General features: G+C 46.3%; 1 protein-coding gene across 12 annotated transcripts in view; it reads right to left on the bottom strand.

Moving 5' to 3' along the window:
* Positions 1–19,836, bottom strand: part of DAG1 (dystroglycan 1) — a 59,329-nt gene that overhangs the window by 7,133 nt on the left and 32,360 nt on the right. For 10 of the 12 annotated variants that reach the window (XM_047774344.1, XM_047774390.1, XM_047774367.1 and 7 more), the window contains one exon: positions 14,727–15,117. In XM_047774344.1, coding sequence (XP_047630300.1) covers positions 14,727–15,011 — 285 coding nt within the window. In that variant the 5' untranslated portion in view covers positions 15,012–15,117. Of the gene's footprint in view, positions 1–14,726; positions 15,118–17,571; positions 17,593–17,614; positions 17,637–19,836 lie in introns of those variants that run through there. The other 2 variants (XM_047774354.1, XM_047774375.1) reach the window with 2 other exon arrangements.

Raw genomic sequence — 19,836 nt, 5'->3', positions numbered from 1 at the left:
CCCCCACCTCCTCTAGCTCCCCTGCCTGGCTCACTTCCTACTCTGCTGACCCCAACAGCCACAGTTCTGTTGTCAGACATTTCCTAAGGAATAAACCCAGGCCACTCTTGGCCAAGGCTCTCACACAGCCAGTTTTAGAAAATATACACTTATTTCAACTATGCCAAGTAACATTATATAACGTATTAATAATGTAACATAAATAACAAACATTAAAGAAAATGCTCAATCTCAAACTGGGAGATGAAAGAGCAGAACTGGTGGCTCTATTTTGGTTACTGAAACAAATTATTTCACTGGGGGTCCACCTACAGCTTTATAGACATTTGGGATAAGCCATGACGAAAAAAGCGCCAAATCATTCCAACCTATACCTGCCTTCCCCTCTACAGATTCTGGCTCCTCGGGATCCTGGCGCACTGGCTACTGGTCAGGCATTCAACTTGGACCTGCAGCCCTGAAGCCAACAGTATCCAGTGTCTTGGGTTCTCACTAATCAGACTGAAAGAAGAGGTGCTAACCTGAACGTTCTAAAACCCATGCGTCTCTTTGGAGTTCCCATCATGGCTCCGCGGAACTGAATCTGACTAGCATCCATGGGGATGTAGGTTCAATCCCTGGCCCTGCTCAGTGGGAACTGTTGCCATGAGCTGTGGTGGAGGTCGCAGATGTGGCTTGATCCCACATGGCTGTGGCTGTGGTGCAAACCAGCAGCTGTAGCTCCAATTCTACCACTAGCCTGGGAACCTCCATATGCTGTAGGTACAGCTCTAAAAAGACAAAAATAAAATTAAAAAATAAAATCCATGCATCTCTGAACATCCTGGTACTGGGTACATCAGGCCCAGGCAGCACTTTGGTTGGCAATGATTCATTTTAAGAGAAGGGACACAGGAAGCAAAACAAATCTGAGTTCCACAAGAAACCTAGCCAAGTCACAAATAAGCTGGCATCTCTGCATTTTCAAGGCCATTTGGGGAAAGCCTCTGAGGTGGGAAGTCACAACATGCCTGAAGGTCTGACAGTGTCCCGGACTCCACTAGCAGCCCATCCCTCTCAAAGGCACTCAGTGAGAAAATGCTCTGGGATGCAACATCTGCTCTGCTGTGACAAAGCATGAGCCTCTCAGCCCATGGGAACTCCAGACATCCTCCCCGGCTTTCAAAACTCCCAGGCTCTAGACTACTTTTCCTCTCAGGCTCTAAGGGTGAATGAAGTGGGATATAAAAGTTCCTTCTAAGAGACACAGTGCCATGACAAGCCAGTACTCATCAACAGCCTACCCAAGGGAAGCTCCATCTCCAGGAGCTCTTCGTTAAATTCCAGCTCCAGGCAGTCTGAGGCTTGATCCAATCTCAGCCCATTTTCTCATATGTAAAAAGCGGGAAAAGATGCCAACCTTGTACGATCACAGGGCCAGGAACACTCTGGACTCTGTCAGTGCTCATTCCCCACCCGCCCCTGTGGGCTGAGAGGACACAGTACACATTGTTGAGGCTGCTGCAGAAATGGGCCCAGGGCATGCCAAGGCTCCACTCCCCAGTCATCCTTCCCAAATGGACTTGGACCCAACTTACACTGAGGCCTTGTTCATACCCGAAAGCAGAAACTCAGAGCATCAAAGGGAAGTGGAGAGGCCACAGGAAGAGGCGGCCAAGCAAGATCCTATATGGGAATAAGGCCAAGGCTGGGGACCCTGAGCAACTTTTACCTGTTAAGACCTGTTTGCCAAGAGTTGACGAAAATGTTGAAGTGCATAGGGAAGCAAGGAGAACTTGCTGCAGGTGACAGCCCAAAGCCAGCCTCTAAATCTAAAACAGGTGTGCTTGATCCTGGCATATTTTCACATGAAATTCTGACTATCCCTAGAATCCTTGGTTTACTCATATAGAAATTTCTGTCCTAGCTGTACTGTAACCACCCACAACAAACACTTCTAAGGACTGCCAGGCTCAGAATGGTAGGAAAGAAGCAGGAATCAGAGCTCTGTGTGATGTACTCATAGCACCAGTTCATGCATTTGGAGTGACAAGCTGTCCTGGCCACGGAACTTCCCCAGGGTTTCAAGTCAACTGGCCCTCCATCATTAAATACCAACAGTGGCTTGGAGTTGTGGGCTGCAAGGCCTGCTGACCTGATAAAGCAACTGTCTTGGAAAGGAGTCCTCAGGCAATAGGAACACCTGCAGCAGGTGGAAACTGCAGGAGGAAGCCTAATTTGAGAGCACAGGCCACCCAGAAAGACCCAAAAATCTTCCCAGTTTTAGCAACCCTCAAAGAGAACATGTTTCTGAGATGGAAAGTAAATAAGTCCAGCACTAAGGAAAACAAGATCTCAAACAGGCACATACCCAATTTTAAAAATCTTGATACATAAAGTATATCCCAAAACATTAAGAATCAAAACCACAAAACCTGGGCAGACACAAAAGTTCTAAAGACTACCTGCACAGTGACGCCAACAATTAATCCTCATGACCAATGACTGGGGAACTGCCAAATGTGAAGGGTTTGGTCACTCCTCAGTCAATATACTAATAGACAACTAATAACTGACTTCCTGTTCAGTCCTCAGACATTCTCTCCGACTGCTTTGCTAGAGTCTTCTCTTGCACAGTAGACCGTCAAACACTTGGTTTGTTAAAGATATGGCACCTATGCTAAACACCATGCAACACAAGTAAAGTCTCTTGCCTCAAATCAGTATCCTTCCACACCTGGATGAAGAACAAATACACAGAGGAGCTTCTATTACTTAGTCCCTCATCGAAGAGCAGGTTTGCTGCCTACAATCTCAGCCAGCCAGCTAGGCATAGCTGACAGACAAAACTGAGAAGCTGGACTCTTACTAGGGTCAAATTAATTATATGACCATTGGCTTCTAAAATCAAGAAAACCCAAGTTTCTTTTCCTACAAATAATTTTATTGAACAAATAACACAACAGCCTTCCTAGATTAAAGGCTACCTTCCCCAAGCCATTTCTCACACTCTTAAAGCACAGAGTTTGCACAGTAAGGATTTAAAAACAAAAAACAAACAGGAGTTCCCGTCATGGCTCAGTGGTTAACAAATCCAACTAGGAACCATGAGGTTGCGGGTTCGATCCCTGGCCTCGCTCAGTGGGTTAAGGATCCAGCATTGCCGTGAGCTGTGGTGTAGGTCACACACACAGCTCGGATCCTACATTGCTGTGGCTGTGGCTCTGGCATAGGCCGGCGGCTACAGCTCCAATTGGACCCCTAGCCTGGGAACCTCCATATGCCGTGGGTATGGCCTTAGAAAACACAAAAAGACAAAAAGCAAACAAACAGTCATTTCTATATAGAAACCAGACTCTGCTCCAACAATATCATGGACTAGACTATTTACAAGCTTTCATTTTAAGTATTCCTTTTATGGTTCTCTCCTTTCTGTCCCTACCCAGCGGCTCCAGTACTTTCTCTTGACTGATCCTGAAGGGATGGGTATACTGTAGGGGAAGGGGAGGTGGGCTCCTCAGAGCTACTGGCACCAGCGCTCAGGTGCTGTCCCTTACACAGGGCACTGGATGTGTAAGGGCAAGGGAGATTAGACAGAGTAGGTGGGATAGGGCAACTCCCGACAGGCACAGGCATCCAGAGCCCTTCCTGATCCCCATCCTATGCCCTCTCAATTGGTGGTGCAGTGTGTGTCTGTGGGGGGGGGGACACAACTAGTTGTAGTGGGGAGAGATCAGCCTCACCCTGGGTCGAGGGAGATGCCTCCCACACCAGTCCTAACTCTTATTAACAGCCAGCAAACTGTCCATCCATTTGGGGGTGGGAACAGATGGGCAGGTAGGCAGGAAAAATCAGGCTTGCGCTGCCCTTAGCCTCTGTCCAACACAGGAGGAATCGAGGTAGCAAACGGCTGAAACACTCCAACGAGAGGGTAAAGGAAGTAAGGGAAACGAAGTTCCCACTTGTGTACAGCTCCCACAGCCCTGGGGCTGGAAGAAGGCAGACCTTGCTTGTAAAGTGCTGTAGCCTCTATCAGGGCTGGGCCCTAGGCAAGCGTGGAAGAAGGCAGGCCAGGCAAGGGCACAGGAACCTGGCCTTCCTGACCATGCTCCTAGTAGGAATTGCTGGGAAAGGTGGGCTGCTAACTCTGCCATCAGCCCTCGCCAGCCATCAGCCACTTCTTGTCCACATACAAACCAACACCCAACCAACACTGTAGGACTGCCCTGCTCACAGCTGAAGGTTCCAGGCCAGTGGAGTTTATTCAGGGTTGTGGCCCCAGCCTAGGTTCCTCAGTGGAAGCCACACCTTGCGCCTAGGGGTTTCTTGCTGGGGCAGGGGGTGTTTATGCCTGCCACCTCCCAGGCTCACACCTCATAGAGGATCACGGGGGGGCGGGGGGGGGGATCCAGCTTCACGATGCCCTGAGGAATCAGGTTCTTTTTTTTTTTTTGCTTTTTAGGCTGCACCCATGGCATATGGAGGTTCCCAGGCTAGGGGTCTAATTGGAGCCACAGCTGCCAGCCTAGGCCACAGCCACAGCAATAGCAGATCCAAGCTGCATCTGCAACCTACACCACAGCTTATGGCAACGCCAGATCCTTAACCCACCGAATGAGGCCAGGGATAGAACCCTCAACCTCATGGTTCCTAGTCAAATTCCTTTCCGCTGAGCCACGATGGGAACTCCGGAATCAGGTTCTTATGCACCTGCCTCAGCATGGCCTGCTTCTGCCTGTTCTTGGTGACATCTATCTTCTCATAGAACTTGTGAGCCAGATCCCCATCCTTGCCATAGAACATGGAACCAGGCACATGAATACGAAGTGGGGAAAGACGTGGCTTCCCAGTCACACTCAAGCTTGCTCAGTGACTGACGCCAGGCAGCCACCAAGGCGAAGGGCCACAGGCCTTGAGCTTTGGAGCCGCTGGTGCCCATGTCAGGGCCATGAGTGCACGGCAGAACCCGCAGCCACTTTGCTCTTACAGGGCCATTGGCATCGCCATGGCTTGCCTCGGCCTCTGCTCGCAGGTGCTGCTGCCACCACCACCTTCCACAGACTTCAAGAAAACCTAAGCTTTATCATTCAGAACCCACAAGGTGGTATCTTACCCATGCAAGAGTTACTGGACTTAGAAACGGCAAGCAAAGACTTGAGAAAGATGAGTGAGCATTTGCATAACCATGTCACCTGGATGAGCTGATGACAGCCAGCAAAGAGGGATCTTACTGTATTTGGTGAGAATTCCCTCACACTACGGATCTTTTGGAGGGTTCTTCCTGGGCCTCAGTTGTGTCACCTTCCAACCAACACCCTGAGACAGGATAGCCCCAGGGGTTTGAGCTGGGCCCTTTCCTCAATACCTAATAGATGTGCTGGAGGGGTCTTCCTGAGAAGACCACTGGCTAGTTCATGTCACAGTGGCATACACTGCTGCCCTGTAGCATCCCACTGCTTAGGGCTCTAAGAAGCCTGCCCTGGCAAAGTCCCTGCCTTCCCTAAGATCTAGTCACTGGCTTCCTGACCCATCAGCCCCTCACCCCTCAGTCAAGCTGCAGAGCTGAACCACCATGCAGCTATCTATGGCTGGATACCACAGGCAAGCCCCTGGAGGCACCCATACATAAGGTGATCAAGGCCTCCTTGGAGGAGGTCAACGCATGGCGTGCATCTTTACTCAGGGAGGCAAGAAACAGTCCCTCTGATAGAGCAGGCCTTCGGTCACATTTCAGAGGCTGCCATGATGCTGACTTGCATTCTCAGTGATCCTGTGTCTGTGCCATAGACTATGACAATGAGACAAATCTGCTCTGTGGCCAAGTTCAGCCTCTACAAATGATGCTCACAGGCAGTCACATGGCTGGGCTGCAGGGAGATGGCATAGGTCAACAAGAGCCTCTGGCTTGAAGTCAAAGGGCCAAGGCTTTGACACCACCTAATGTGAGGAACCAGGGTAGAAGTGGGTACAAGAGGCCTTTGCTTTGTAAAGCAGAGCCACATCCATGAGAGACAATCAAGAGACATTCAACCCTCAAACTAGAACAAGGTTCTTGACATAGAGGCCAAGGCCACAAGATCATATTCTGAACACAACTTCTCCAGCTCAGTCACTGCCTTTCTGGTCTGAATTATAAAGTATTTTACCTGATGTTAACTGTTCTCATCTAAAAACAAAGATTAATCATTTTCCTCATAAAGTAAGGGATAGCTCAGCAGAGTTATAGCCATTAATAAAACTCTCAGAATCAGTCACTCAATCCCAAGCCCTAACATAATCTATTTTTACTTTGTCATGTTCTTTCAGTCCTTGTCAGTAATCTGTTTTTATTTTTCTAAAATATAAAAGCCTATATATTCAATGAGTATTTGAGTTGATGTGCCTGGGCAAATGCCATTCTGACAACCCACCCCCAAGGATGCTTTCTTTCGCCAACTCAAATTTCCCGGTGTGCTCCGTTCACAAGGGGTCCATTCAGAGCCAGGGAACACCCACTTGAGGCAGGAAGAAACTGCAGTTCATCTCACACAGGCAGGGTTGCCACAAAGCTCTCAAGCATCCAAAGAAATGTTCCTTTCATGAGTTTCCCTTCCTGGCCAAAAAGAGTGTCCATTGTTCACAGAAGAACAATTGGGGGCCCATGCCAGCTGCTGAGAGCACAGTCCCAAGAAGGGCTGCTCCCAGTCTGCTGACACCCTGGGCTGAGGGAAAGTCCACACTGTCTCCAGACAAGGAGGCTAAAGGGAAGAAGGGATTTAAGAGCCACCTTCATGGGCCCTACCAAAATGATACATCTGAGGGGGATCTAGAAGGACAGCCCAATCATTTCATGAGATGCAAAGATGTCTCTCCTGATCACTCTAGAGAAGAGATGTTAGAATGCCTCCAGCCATATAATCGCCTTCCTTAGCCAGTCCCACTGAAGTCAGAGGAGAGGCACCCACAGGGAGCTGGTGCCAATCCCAAGGGAAGCAAGAGTCAGGAGGGGTAACATATTATGGCCAGTTCGGGACAGCTTATGATCTGCCCAGCAAAGGCAAAGCTGGGTTCTGTGGGACCTATCCCCACAGACCCTGATGAAGAGAGAGGGTGCTCTAAGACCTAAAGGCAGCTTTGAGAGAAAAGAACAGTCAAGAGCTGGGATGAGCTTTGTATACACATCTAGTCTGGTCCAAGGGAGCACACACTAGGACCATCTGCTTTAGGATGTCCTGAGGCCACAGGAGGGGGACGTAATGCTGGCCTCGAGGGTCTGGAGGTAGCCTGTTGCCCCTTCTTGCATCATCAGATCAATGGACTCCATCTGGAAGATAAACTGGGGTCAATAACACAAACTGATTCTTCTCTTTTTTTCGGTCTTTTAGGGTCACATATGCAGCATATGGAAGCTTCCTGGCTAGGGGTCGAATTGGAGCTAAAGCCGCCGGCCTATGCCATAGCCACAGCAACAGCAACATAGGATCCAAGCTGCGTCTGCAACCTACACCACAGCTCACGCCAATGTCAGATCCTTAACCCACTGAGTGAGTCGAGGGATCGAACTCACATCCTTACGGATACTAGTCGGGTTCGTAACCGCTGAGCCACAATTGGAACTTCCTGATTCTTTTTTTTTTTTTCCTTTTTTGGCTGTCCCTCGGCATATGGAGTTCTGGGCCAGGGATCAGATCCAAGCTGCAATTGCAACATAAAGTACAGCTGTGATAATGCCAGATTCTTAACCCACTGCGTGGGGCTGGGGATCAAACCTGCATCCCAGCACTCCCAAGATGCTGTCGATCCTGTTGCACCATAGCAGGAACTCTGCAAATTGATTATTGAGGTAGAGCTAGAGAACAGCAGGGAACTAACAGGGGCTGGATGGGATGAGACTGGACAAAGACTTTTCAGACATGAAAAGAGTGTGAGGTATGGAGTAGAGCAAAGGATTCAGGACCTCAGGGCTAATCCTCCAGGCAGGCAAGTCTCTTCCTCTTCCAGACCTGCTTCCTTAAAGCCTAGTGTATTAAATATAGGGAAGCCCTTGTTTTAGGAGCTGATGTTACTGGATGGGCACACCTGGCTGATGCCAAGCAGCACTTTCTCTGTCATTGTGATTCCCAAAATTGCCACAACCCCCTGAAATAACAAAACCATCAACCTACACAGGTCAAACAAGGCTTGGCAGGTGGCCAGTACAACTCGCTTAGCGAAAGACTTAATTTTCTATCCTTTTTATAGACTGTTGTTATATAGTCTGTTACAAACACTGAATCACTCTATCTCCAACCACCACACACATTTTCTGACCTGTCAGCAAGTATGACACTACCTAATCTCATCGGTTCTCGGGACAGACCATGCTCTGCCCATGCATCTTCATTAGGCAATTTGGTCACATTCAAATTGAATCAAAGACCAATCCTATACCTGGAAACCCCACATAAGGCTTGGACAAGCTTAGTCTCTTGCTGCCTTGACACAGGTTGACAGAGTGGGTTAAGGATGTGGTATTGCCACAGCTGCAGCTTAGGTCGCTGCAGCTTAGGTCGCAAATGCAGCTCGGATTTGATCCCTGGCCCAGGAATTCCATATTCTGTGGGGCAGCCAGGCTTCTGTGGGAAGTCTGCTTTCATCACGGTGGAGAGAAAAGGCTCCAAGTTGAAGCCTGAAAGAGGTGGCTGTACCCATGCTGACAGAAAGAAAAAAGAACAAGTGGCCTGGGGTAAGCCCTGAGCTTGGCATATCTGTGGGACAGAAAGGGGCTTGTGTGGCTGGGACGTGATATGCAAAAAATGGGAGAAAGAGGAGGTGAGAGGAGTTCCCGTCATGGCTCAGTGGTTAACAAATCCGACTAGGAACCATGAGGTTGAGGATTCGATCCCTTGGCCTTGCTCAGTGGGTTAACGATCCGGCGTTGCCGTGAGCTGTGGTGTAGGTTGCAGAAACGGCTCGGGTCTGGAGTTGCTGTGGCTGTAGCGTAGGCTGGTGGCTACAGCTCCGATTGGACCCCTAGCCTGTGAACCTCCATATGCCGAGGGAGTGGTCCAAGAAATGGCAAAAAGACCAAAAAAAAAAAAAGAAAAAAAAAAGAAAAAAGAGGCGAGAGGCCAGTTCAACTGGGGTTAATCCTAAGTGCAGGGGAGCAGAGGAGGCCTGTCTTTAGCAGATTTAAGCTTTATAGAGACAAAGATGTCTCTTGCCTCTATATAAAGACCAGATTGAGTGGTCAAGAACAGAGGCAAGGGGGCTTGCAAAGAGGGAAAATCGATCGGTAATCTGGATGACAGTATTAGTGATGGATATGTCTTGGAGGTCACCTCCAAGAAGGCTCCTTGGGACACTTGATCTAAAATGTTCCTCACATACACAAAAATATTGGGCACCCATTAAAGTCACATTCAGAGTTCCCCTGTGGCACAGCAGGTTAAGGATCTGGAGTTGAAACTGTAGCAGCCTGGGTGGCTGCTGTGACAGAAGTTCAAACCCTGGCCTGGGAACTTGCACATGCCACAGGTGCAGCCAAAAAAATACAATAATGTTACATTCCCAAAGAATACTTAATAACCAAAAAGAAAAATTCAAACTACAATGAATGAAAAGAAAGGTCAAAAATAGGTCCAGTATGATTTCAGGTCTGTCTAAAATGTCTGTGTGCATATGTGATATGGACATGTCTTGATGAACAGAAAATGACAGAGGAGTCTACCAGTAATAGGAACTACAAGAGATTTTCTTTCTCCCTTTCTTTTTTCTTTTGTTTTGCTTTTTAGGCCCATACCTACAGCATAGCATATGGATATTCCCAGGTCAGGGGTTGAGTCAGAGCTACAGCTGCCTGCCTAAGCCATTGCTCACAGCAATGCCAGATCCTTAACGCACTGAGCAGGGCCAGGGACTGAACCCACATCCTCATGGATAGTAGTCAGGTTTGTTACCACTGAGCCACAACGGGAATGCCCCTTTCTCCCTTTTCTACAATGTACATTTACACATCGTTATTATGGGGGTACAGAGACAACTCCTTTAATGTAAAGACTTTTCAATCCTGTTTTACACACAAGGAAACCAAAGCTCTAGGAATTAAGTCAAGCATTCTGATCTGATTTCTCACTCTATGCAACCCTGATGTTAAGACTGTTTGGGATGTAGAGTCACACATTTTCATCTGTTTTTCTACAGGTTAATCAGCTACTAAATGGTCTGCTTTCTACTGATAAATATGCTCAGATCAAATCCTGTTTTCCTAGTAAAATCCCTGCTCTCCTGGTGAATTAAGCCTTTTAAATGTCTCTCTGACAAACACAACAAATATCCAGCTCACTGTATCAATTCAAGGCACCTTTGGTTAAGACTAATTTAGGTGCAACATTTCAGTGGCCACTGGAACAAGCGCAGTCACTGAAGCATTTGGATATTCAGAAGATGAAATCTGGGAGTTCCCATCATGGCTCAGTGGAAACAAATCTGACTAGTATCCGTGACAACACAGGTTCGATCCCTGGCCTCACTCAGTGAGTTAAGGACCCAGCATTGCCGTGAACTGTGGTGTAGGTCTCAGACACGGCTTGGATCCTGCATTGCTGTGACTGTGGCATAGGCCAGCGGCTACAACTCTGATTTGACCCTTAGCATGGGAACCTCCATATGCCTTGGCTGTGGCCTTAAGAGATTAAAAAAAAAAAGGAAAAAAAAATGAAATTTGAAGCTGGGTAAGAAATGCACCTCTAAAGCCACCATTCCTTATCTAATGGTCACACCAGAATCTAGCTTGCTGGGTTATCATAAAGATCACATGGAAATTTTTTGCAAAGACTCTACAAATTAGAAAGAGCCCTATGGAAGTGAGCCAGGACCTTCAGAAGTATGATCATCTCTGAGAACACAAGGCCACCCTGAGAATCATAACCATAAAAAGAAGGGGCCAAAAAGGAAAAGGAAGTAATACAAGGAAGGTCAGGTGAGGAGTGGGTCTGCCCAGATTCAAGGCAAAGGGGAACAGACATACCTCTCAATGGGATGAGTGGCATGAAATCTGTGACCATTTCTAATTTTCTTTTTTTTTTTTTTGGTCTTTTGTCTGTTTAGGGCCACACCTGACACATATGGAGGTTCCCAGGCTAAGGGGTCTAATCAGAGACGTAGCTCCCAGCCTATGCCACAGCAACACCAGATCTGAGCCACATCTTCGACCTACACCACAGCTCATGGCAACTCCAGATCCTTAACCCACTGAGTAAGGCCAGGGATGGAACCCGCAACCTCATGGTTCATAGTTGGATTTGTTTCCACTGTGCCATGGTGGGAACGCTGACCATTTCTAATCTTAATGCCTAGGACATGTGGGTCAGAGAGGGGCAAGTCAGTAAAGACCTACTAAAACTTATGTGTGCTTTGACCAATGGAGTACAGAGCAAGTGTCACTGTGTAAGTTTTCAAGCTCACACTTTAAGAAACAGGCAGCTTCTACTTCCCTCTATCTTGAAATACTCAATCTTGGAACCCAGTTGTTGTGCCATGAGGAAATCCAAGCAGTCATGGAAAGGTCTATAGGGATAGGAACCAAGGAACTTGATCAGCAGCATCAGCTAAGCTTCCTGTCAAAAGGCAGCACCAATTTGCCAGCCATGAATGAGATATCTTAGAAATGGATCCTCCAGGGCCAGATGAGCCACTCTAGGTACCACCAGAGATAAGATTCCCAGATGAGCTCTGAATCCCTGAATTCCTGGCCACAAAATTGTGAGCAAAACAAATTTTTTTTTTTGGTCTTTTGTCTTTTTTGTTGTTGTTGTTGTTGTTGCTATTTCTTGGGCCGCTCCTGCGGCATATGGAGGTTCCCAGGCTAGGGGTCGAATCGGAGCTGTAGACACCGGCCTACACCAGAGCCACAGCAACGCGGGATCCGAGCCGCGTCTGCAACCTACACCACAGCTCACGGCAACGCCGGATCGTTAACCCACTGAGCAAGGGCAGGGACCAAACCCGCAACCTCATGGTTCCTAGTCGGATTCGTTAACCACTGCGCCACGACGGGAACTCCTAGCAAAACAAATTTTAAACAATTATTTTAAACCACTATGTCTTGGTGCTTTAAACATACCAATAAATAGCTAAGACACTATGTGTATGTAGAAGTCTAAACGCAAAACAGATACAAAAACTATGATAACAACATAGACATCTTAGAAAATTTTTAGTTCATTTTCTCGCTCTCTCTTTTTTCCTGGTCATTCACATAGCATGTGGAGGTTCCTGGGCCAAGTATCAAACCCAAGCCATAGCAGTGACAATGCCAAGTCCTTAACTGCTAGGCCACCAGGCAAGTCCTGGAATATTTTTAGTTCATTTTCAAGCCACACCTCTGAGGAAAGAATACTGTGGGGCAAGGGTCAGCAAACTATGGCCATGAGTCAAATCTGGGCTGACACTTGTTTTTTTTACAGCCTATGAACTAATAAAGGCTGCAATTTTCACATGACTGAAAGAAAAAAAAAATTTTAATATAGTGTTTCTTGACATGTGAAAATCATATGACATTCAAATTTCAGTTTCAGTGAAGTTTTATTGGAATAGAGCCATGTCCTTTCATTTTCATACTGTCTATGGCTACTTTCATGCTACACTGACAAAGTTGAGGGGTTACAACAGAGATCACACAGCCAACAAGCCAAAAACAATTTTACCACTCCCTCCTTTTTTTTAGTGGCCATACCAGTATATGGAAGTTCCCAGGCCAGGGATTGAATCTGAGATGCAGCTGTGACCTATGCCACAGCTGCAGCAATGGTAGATCCTTTAACCTACTCCGTCTGGTCAGAAATCGAACCAACGCCTCTGCAACCCGAGACACTGCAGTCAGATCTTAACGCACTGCGCCACAGCAGGAACACCTATCTGGTCCTTTTTAAGAAAAGGTGTACTGGGAGTTCCCATTGCAGTAAGCAGAAACAAATCTGACTAGTATCCATGAGAATGTGCATTCAATCCTTGGCCTTGCTAAGTGGGTTAAGGATTCAGCATTGCCATGAGCTGTGGTATAGGTTGCAGACATGGCTGGGATCATGAGTTGCTGTGGCTGTGGTGTAGGCCAGCAGCTGCAGCTTCAATTAGAACCCTAGCCTGGGAACCTCCATATGCTGTGGGTGCTGCCCCAAAATGAAAAAAAAGAAAAAAAAAGAAACAGAAATAAAAGTGTGCTGACCTCTGCTCTAGCAGATGTTCATAGCTTGAGGGGTATAGCCCACCCACCCACATCACCATCACCAAACTCACTCAGAAGCTAGGAGAAATTCCAAAATCCCACAACCCCAGAAAAACGGATGGCACTTCTTTACACAAAAGCTTCCTGTTCCACCTGATTTCTATTCTACGTTGGCCAAAACTCTCTTCTATTATATCGATCTCATACCCTCTTGTTCTCTGAGTTGCTTCCCCAAAAAGAGATGAAAGGCAAGGCTGAAACTTGGGTACTAATTTTTAAGTGACCGAATACATTAGTAAACAGAATACCAAAGCAGAGCAAAACTCCAATATTTACTTATACCTTATTTTAAAAAAATAAGTTCTGAGTTCCCGTCATGGCTCAGTGGTTAACAAATCTGACTAGAAACCATGAGGTTGTGGGTTCGATCCCTGGCCTTGCTCAGTGAGTTAAGGATCCAGCACTGCCGTGAGCTGTGGTGTAGGTCACAGACATGGCTCGGATCTGGCGTTGCTGTGGCTGTGGCGTAGGCTGGCGGCTACAGCTCTGATTGGACCCCTAGCCTGGGAACTTCCATATGCCGAGGGAGTGGCCCTAGAAATGGCAAAAAGACAAAAAAAGACAAAAAAAAAGTTCAAAGTATTTAAAAGTTCTGTAATTCTTAGGTTTAATCCCATGGTTAATGGAAGGAGAATTTTTCCTATACAAAGGCCCTCCCAGGAGTTCCCGTCGTGGCGCAGTGGTTAACGAATCCGACTAGGAACCATGAGGTTGCGGGTTTGGTCCCTGCCCTTGCTCAGTGGGTTAACGATCCGGCGTTGCCGTGAGCTGTGGTGTAGGTTGCAGACGCGGCTCGGATCCCGCGTTGCTGTGGCTCTGGTGTAGGCCGGTGTCTACAGCTCCGATTCGACCCCTAGCCTGGGAACCTCCATATGCCGCGGGAGCGGCCCAAAGAAATAGCAAAAAGACAAAAAAAAAAAAAACAAAGGCCCTTCCATTAAGTTCCTAACTTGATGACCAAAAGATCTTTCAGAATACAGATATAAAGATTTTTAATGGTGACTACCTCAAAATAGGAGCAAGAATAAAGGTTGAGAATGCTATTCTGCGATACACGGGGACCCCTAGTGAACATCAGCAGCTGTTCCTCACTTAGGAAATACTTACCAGGTCCTAGAAGAACTGAACTCAAGAATTGCTGGGAGGAGTTCCCGTCGTGGGGCAGTGGTTAACGAATCTGACTAGGAATCGTGAGGTCCCTGGCCTTGCTCAGTGGGTTAACGATCCGGCGTTGCTGTGAGCTGTGGTGTAGGTTGCAGACGCGGCTCGGATCCCGCGTTGCTGTGGCTCTGGAATGGCTACAGCTCCGATTCGACCCCTAGCCTGGGAACTTCCATATGCCACGGGAGCGGCCCAAAGAAATAGCAAAAAGACCAAAAAAAAAAAAAAAAAGAATTGCTGGGAAATTGAAAAACTGAAACTTAAAAAAAAACCTAAAACTAAAACCAAAACTAAAATGGAAAATGAGAATTCTTCCTCATTTATAGTTTATAACCAGTCTCACCTTGATGATTTCTCCACCGGAGGCAATTAAATCTGTTGGAATGGTCACTCGAAATGAGCGTCCGACGACGGCTGTGCCATCAGGAATGCCAACCACTGTGGGAACAGCCTCATGGAGGTCTGAGAGCACTGAGTGCATGGACGCCTCAAGCTGGTTCTCCCAGTCCCTGACAGCGTCCGCAGGTTCACTGGGCCAACGGGACTGAGTCACAGCCACGGAGAGCAGAAGGAGAAAGGTCCTCCCCCAGAGGGGGATCAGCAGCAAGAGGCCCACAGACATCCTCATCCCAGGTTCAAGTGGATAGTCTCTCTAAGAAAGGAAGCAAGCGACGTGGTCCCAGAAATGGGTCCTCACCCTCTGCACACCTGCTCCATCCCAGAGCACCCAGAGCCTGAAAAAGAAAAAGAGTAGACTCAGACTTCAGCAACTTCCATGGTTTCAAAGGTGAGCATAGGCAGTTACTACCCCTTAAGTGCTCCTGCCCAAAACATCTACCCTGAGTGGGATCAAGCCTCATCCTGCACTGTCCAGTAAAGAGCTACCAGCTACATGTGGCTACTGAGTACTGGAAATGTGGCTGATCCATTAAGTGTAAAAAACACAATCCGACTTGGAACCATGAGGTTTCAGGTTCGATCCCTGGCCTTGCCAAGTGGGTTAAGGATCTGGCGTTGCCATGAGCTGTGGTGTAGGTTGCAGATGCGGCTCGGATCCTGCGTTGCTGTGGCTCTGGCATAGGCCGGTGGCTGCAGCTCCGATTGGACCCCTAGCCTGGGAACCTCCATATGCCGAGGGAGCGGCCCAAGAAATGCCAAAAAAAAAGACCAAAAAAAAAAAAAACCCAAAAAACAAACACAGTAGATTCCAAAAACTAAGTATAAAGAAAGAATGTAAAAATATCTCAATTCTTTTTTTTTTTTTTTGTCTTTTTGCCATTTCTAGGGCTGCTCTCGCAGCATATGGAGGTTCCCAGGCTAGGGGTCCAATCAGAGCTGCAGTCGCCAGCCGACGCCAGAGCCACAGCAACGTGGGATCCGAGCCACGTCTGCGACCTACACCACAGCTCACGGCAACGCCAGATCCTTAACCCACAGAGCAAAGCAAAGCCAGGGATCGAACCTGTGACCTCATGGTTCCTAGTCGGATTCATTAACCACTGAGCCACGACGGGAACTCCCTCATTAATTCTTTTAAAATATCGACTACATACCGAAACAAATTTTGTTTATAAAAAACAGTTAAGTAAACAAATATTAATAAACAATAAATAATAAAGATTAAATATATGATTAAAATTAATTCCATCTACTTATTTTCAGTTTTTTTCATGTGGCTACCAGAAAATTTAAATTAAATGACATATGGATCACATTATATTTCTGTTGGCTAATGCTGCTCTAGACCTAACTTTCGGTTTACAGGAAACACTGGGACCATGAAGACACAATCAGACAAATCTAGAATGTGGAAACTTCTAACAAGATAACTGGTCTGGTCTTTCCAAATGACATCTCTACATACAAGGGGACTGTTCTAGATCTAAAGATTGCAACCAAATGCAGTGTGCATCTTGACTGGATCCTGGATTTACTTTAAAAACAAAACAAACACATAAGACCAGCTCCCAAGGGATAACTGGGGAATTATGCATTTGAGCTGGATATTAAATTTACTGTTAATTTTCTTAGGTGAGCTGATGGTGGTGTGGCTCAGTAAGAGACTATCCTCAATTTTGAAGTCTGTAGGGATAAAGTATCAAAAATCTCTGCATTTCACTTTGAAATGGTCCAAAAGAAGAAAAAAAAAAAGTGCATGTACATAGAGATAAAACAATGTGGCAAGTATCACAATTATTAAGTCTCAAAAAAATACTTCTGAAAAGATTAAAAAACCAAGCATTTGCACACAGAAGTGTAGTAACTGCCCACTTCTCATCCCCATGTAGGGCATTTATTTGCAAACTCCGTGCCAGTGAGCAAAACGTCTTTGATGGAGTTCCCTGGTGGCCTAGCAGGTTAAGGATCCAATATTGTTATTGCTGTGGTTTGAATCACTGCTGTGGCATGGGTTCAACCCTGGCCTGGGAATTTATCCATGCTGTGGGTACAAAAAAAACAAAACTTATGTGAACTCTCTTGTCCTTCACCCCCAACAGAGTAATTAGAACCCTGTACATTGTCCCCTCTCCCTCACACCAGATTCAAGCAGCTCACGACTCTGCTCTAAGGCTGGCAGTCACAGAGATGTACCGTAGGATGTTCTGTGTGCCCACAGCCATTACAAGCAATTTCCCATTCTGGAAAGGATGAAGCCCTGCCCTGAGCCAAGCTGTTGAGAGGCCACATGGTATCTTTCAACTTGGGTAAGGCAAAGTAAATAAAACTGCTGAAGAAAACAAGGCCACTGAAATGGGCAGCACAATCTAAAGTCAATGCAAATCCAAGCCAAGGCCAAAAGGGTGTTTCGTTTTTGTTTCTGCTATTGATTTTGCTATTCCTGTTCTTATTTTTTGAACTAACATTCATGAAAAAGAGACAGAACTCAAGAAAGCAAAACAGAATTTCCCACTGTGGCTCAGCAGAAACGAACCCGACTAGTATCCATGAGGATTCAAGTTCGATCCTTGGACTTGTTCAGTGGGTTAAAGATCCAGCCATGAGCTGTGGTGTAGGTCACAGATGCAGCTCAGATCCTGTGTTGCTGTGGAGTAGGCCTGCAGCTGCAACTCCGATTCAATCCCTAGCCTGGGAACCTCCATATACTGCAGGTGCAGTCCTAAAAAGCAAAAAATAAAGAAAGAAAAAGAAAGCAAAACAATTGTTGAGGGCTGGGTGTCCCATCTTACCGAACTAAGACTTATCAAATTACTGTATTTAAGGCAGTCTCACATGGGGCAGAACAGACAGAGGCCTGTGGAACCAGAGGGAGAGCCCCAAACCAACTTGCAAAGCTATTCAAAGGCACCAGAACAAGTGGCCATCTATGAAGAAAAACAAACACCATTAGGTTCTTCTGTTACTTCTCCATCAAAAACAAGATCAATCCCAACTGGATTAAGTACATAAATGTAAAAGGCAGAACTTTAAAATTTTTAGAATATAGTAGAATGTCAGTTTCTTTCTTCTTTTGCTATTTAGGGACGCAGGTGCCACATATGGAAATTCCCAAGCTAGGGGTCGAATTGAAGCTGCAGCTGCCAGCCCACACCACCGCCACAGCAATGCAGGATCTGAGCTGCATCTGCGACCTACACCACAGCTCACAGCAATGCCAGATCCTTAATCCACTGAACAAGGCCAGTAATCTAACCCACATCCTCTTGGATCCTAGTTGGGTTCGTTACCACTGAGCCATGACGGAAACTCCTAAGAATTTCACTTTAAAAGATATAAAAAAAAAAACCCACAAAACACAAAAGAAAAAGACCATTGGACTTTCACTTCTAGGAAGATGGAGTAGACGCATTTCTCTTTAGTTTCCCACTACATAATAGGGAAAATCATAGATATTATACATATATTTAAGTTAAACATGAGACGCTAAAAAATAAAAAGTCGGAGTTCCCGTTGTGGCGCAGTGGTTAACGAATCCGACTAGGAACCATGAGGTTGCGGGTTCGGTCCCTGCCCTTGCTCAGTGGGTTAATGATCCGGCGTTGCCGTGAGCTGTGGTGTAGGTTGCAGACGAGGCTCGGATCCCGAGTTGCTGTGGCTCTGGTGTAGGCCGGTGGCTACAGCTCCGATTCAACCCCTAGCCTGGGAACCTCCATATGCCGAGGGAGCGGCCCAAGAAATAGCAACAACAACAACAACAACAAAAAAGACAAAAATAAATAAATAAATAAAAAATAAAAAGTCAAGAGGATACAGTCTAGCTAGGGACTCCAGGATTCAAGGAAAGATACAGAGGCAAGTTCCCTGGGTTTTCTTTTTGCCTCATATATTCCAGAATTGGAGTTGAGGAAGCTGGCAACCCAAAAAGGCCAACAAATGAGAAGAAAAAAAGTCCTAACAAAAGTCTGTTCTCTTTAGCCAGAGGAGCAGGAAGAGGATAGTCTAGCAAGAGAGAAAACCTTTAAACAATAACAGCTCTATTCTAGACAAACACCACAGAAAAAACTGTGGCCTCACTCAACTCCCATGCTGGCAAAGGCCAAGTGGGGAGCCCAGACTTCCACTCTCATGAGGCTGTAACAAGGCGCCCTAATATCTCGACAGGGAGGGAGACGGGATTTTCATCCCTCCTGGCCAATAGTAATGCACAACCCTCTTCCTCCAGCTCCCTGTGTCAGTGGACACCACATGTGGAAACTGGATTTCTATATCTCCAAGATAAGGAACCTGCTGGGATAGTGTGAGAGGAGGACTAGTAGAGAGTCAGAACTTTAACCACTGCCCAGCAGTAGGGGGGCCAAGGGAACTAAAACTTCACCTGCCCTCAGGTGTCAACAAAGCTTTAGTGGGATACCTGGATTTCTACCTAAACTTCCCAGTAATCAGGCAGTGCCTCCTCTACCCTTCCTCTGCCAGTGAAGAGTCAGACAAAAGCCAGCTAAAACAGAATCTAGAGTTTCAGAACAAAATACACAACTGTTCAAGTTGCAATAAAAAATCACTCATCAGGAATTCCTTGGTGACACAGTGGGTTAAGGATTTGGTGTTGTCACTGCTGTGATGTGGGTTTGATCCCTGGCCCAGGAACTTCCACTTGCTGCCGGCACAATAAAAAAAAAAAAAAAAAAAACCACCACTCATCATACCAAGAACCAGGAAAATGAAAAACTGAATGAAAAAAAAAGACAACAGATGACAACACCAAGATGACCAAAACAGGTAGAAAGTAAAAGGATGGGAAAAGACGTATCATGCAAGAGTATCTATATTAATATCAGATAAAGTTGATTTCAGAAAAAAAGAAAATTATCAAAGAGAGGAACATTGTATAATAATAAACGGGCCAATCCATCAAGAATACCAATCCTAAATGTATATGCACCAAAGAACAGAGTTACAGAACATGTGAAGCAAAAACTGATAGAACTGAAAGGAAAAAATAAATCTACAATTGGTTTTCACTTCTCCAAAGTGGGAGCTCAAATGCTGAGGAAGCT

Source organism: Phacochoerus africanus, chromosome 1, assembly GCF_016906955.1.
Source record: "Phacochoerus africanus isolate WHEZ1 chromosome 1, ROS_Pafr_v1, whole genome shotgun sequence".
Classification (NCBI taxonomy): domain Eukaryota; kingdom Metazoa; phylum Chordata; class Mammalia; order Artiodactyla; family Suidae; genus Phacochoerus; species Phacochoerus africanus.
The sequence above is the reverse complement of the archived record's forward strand: the minus strand, read 5'-3'. Positions and strand labels throughout refer to the sequence as shown.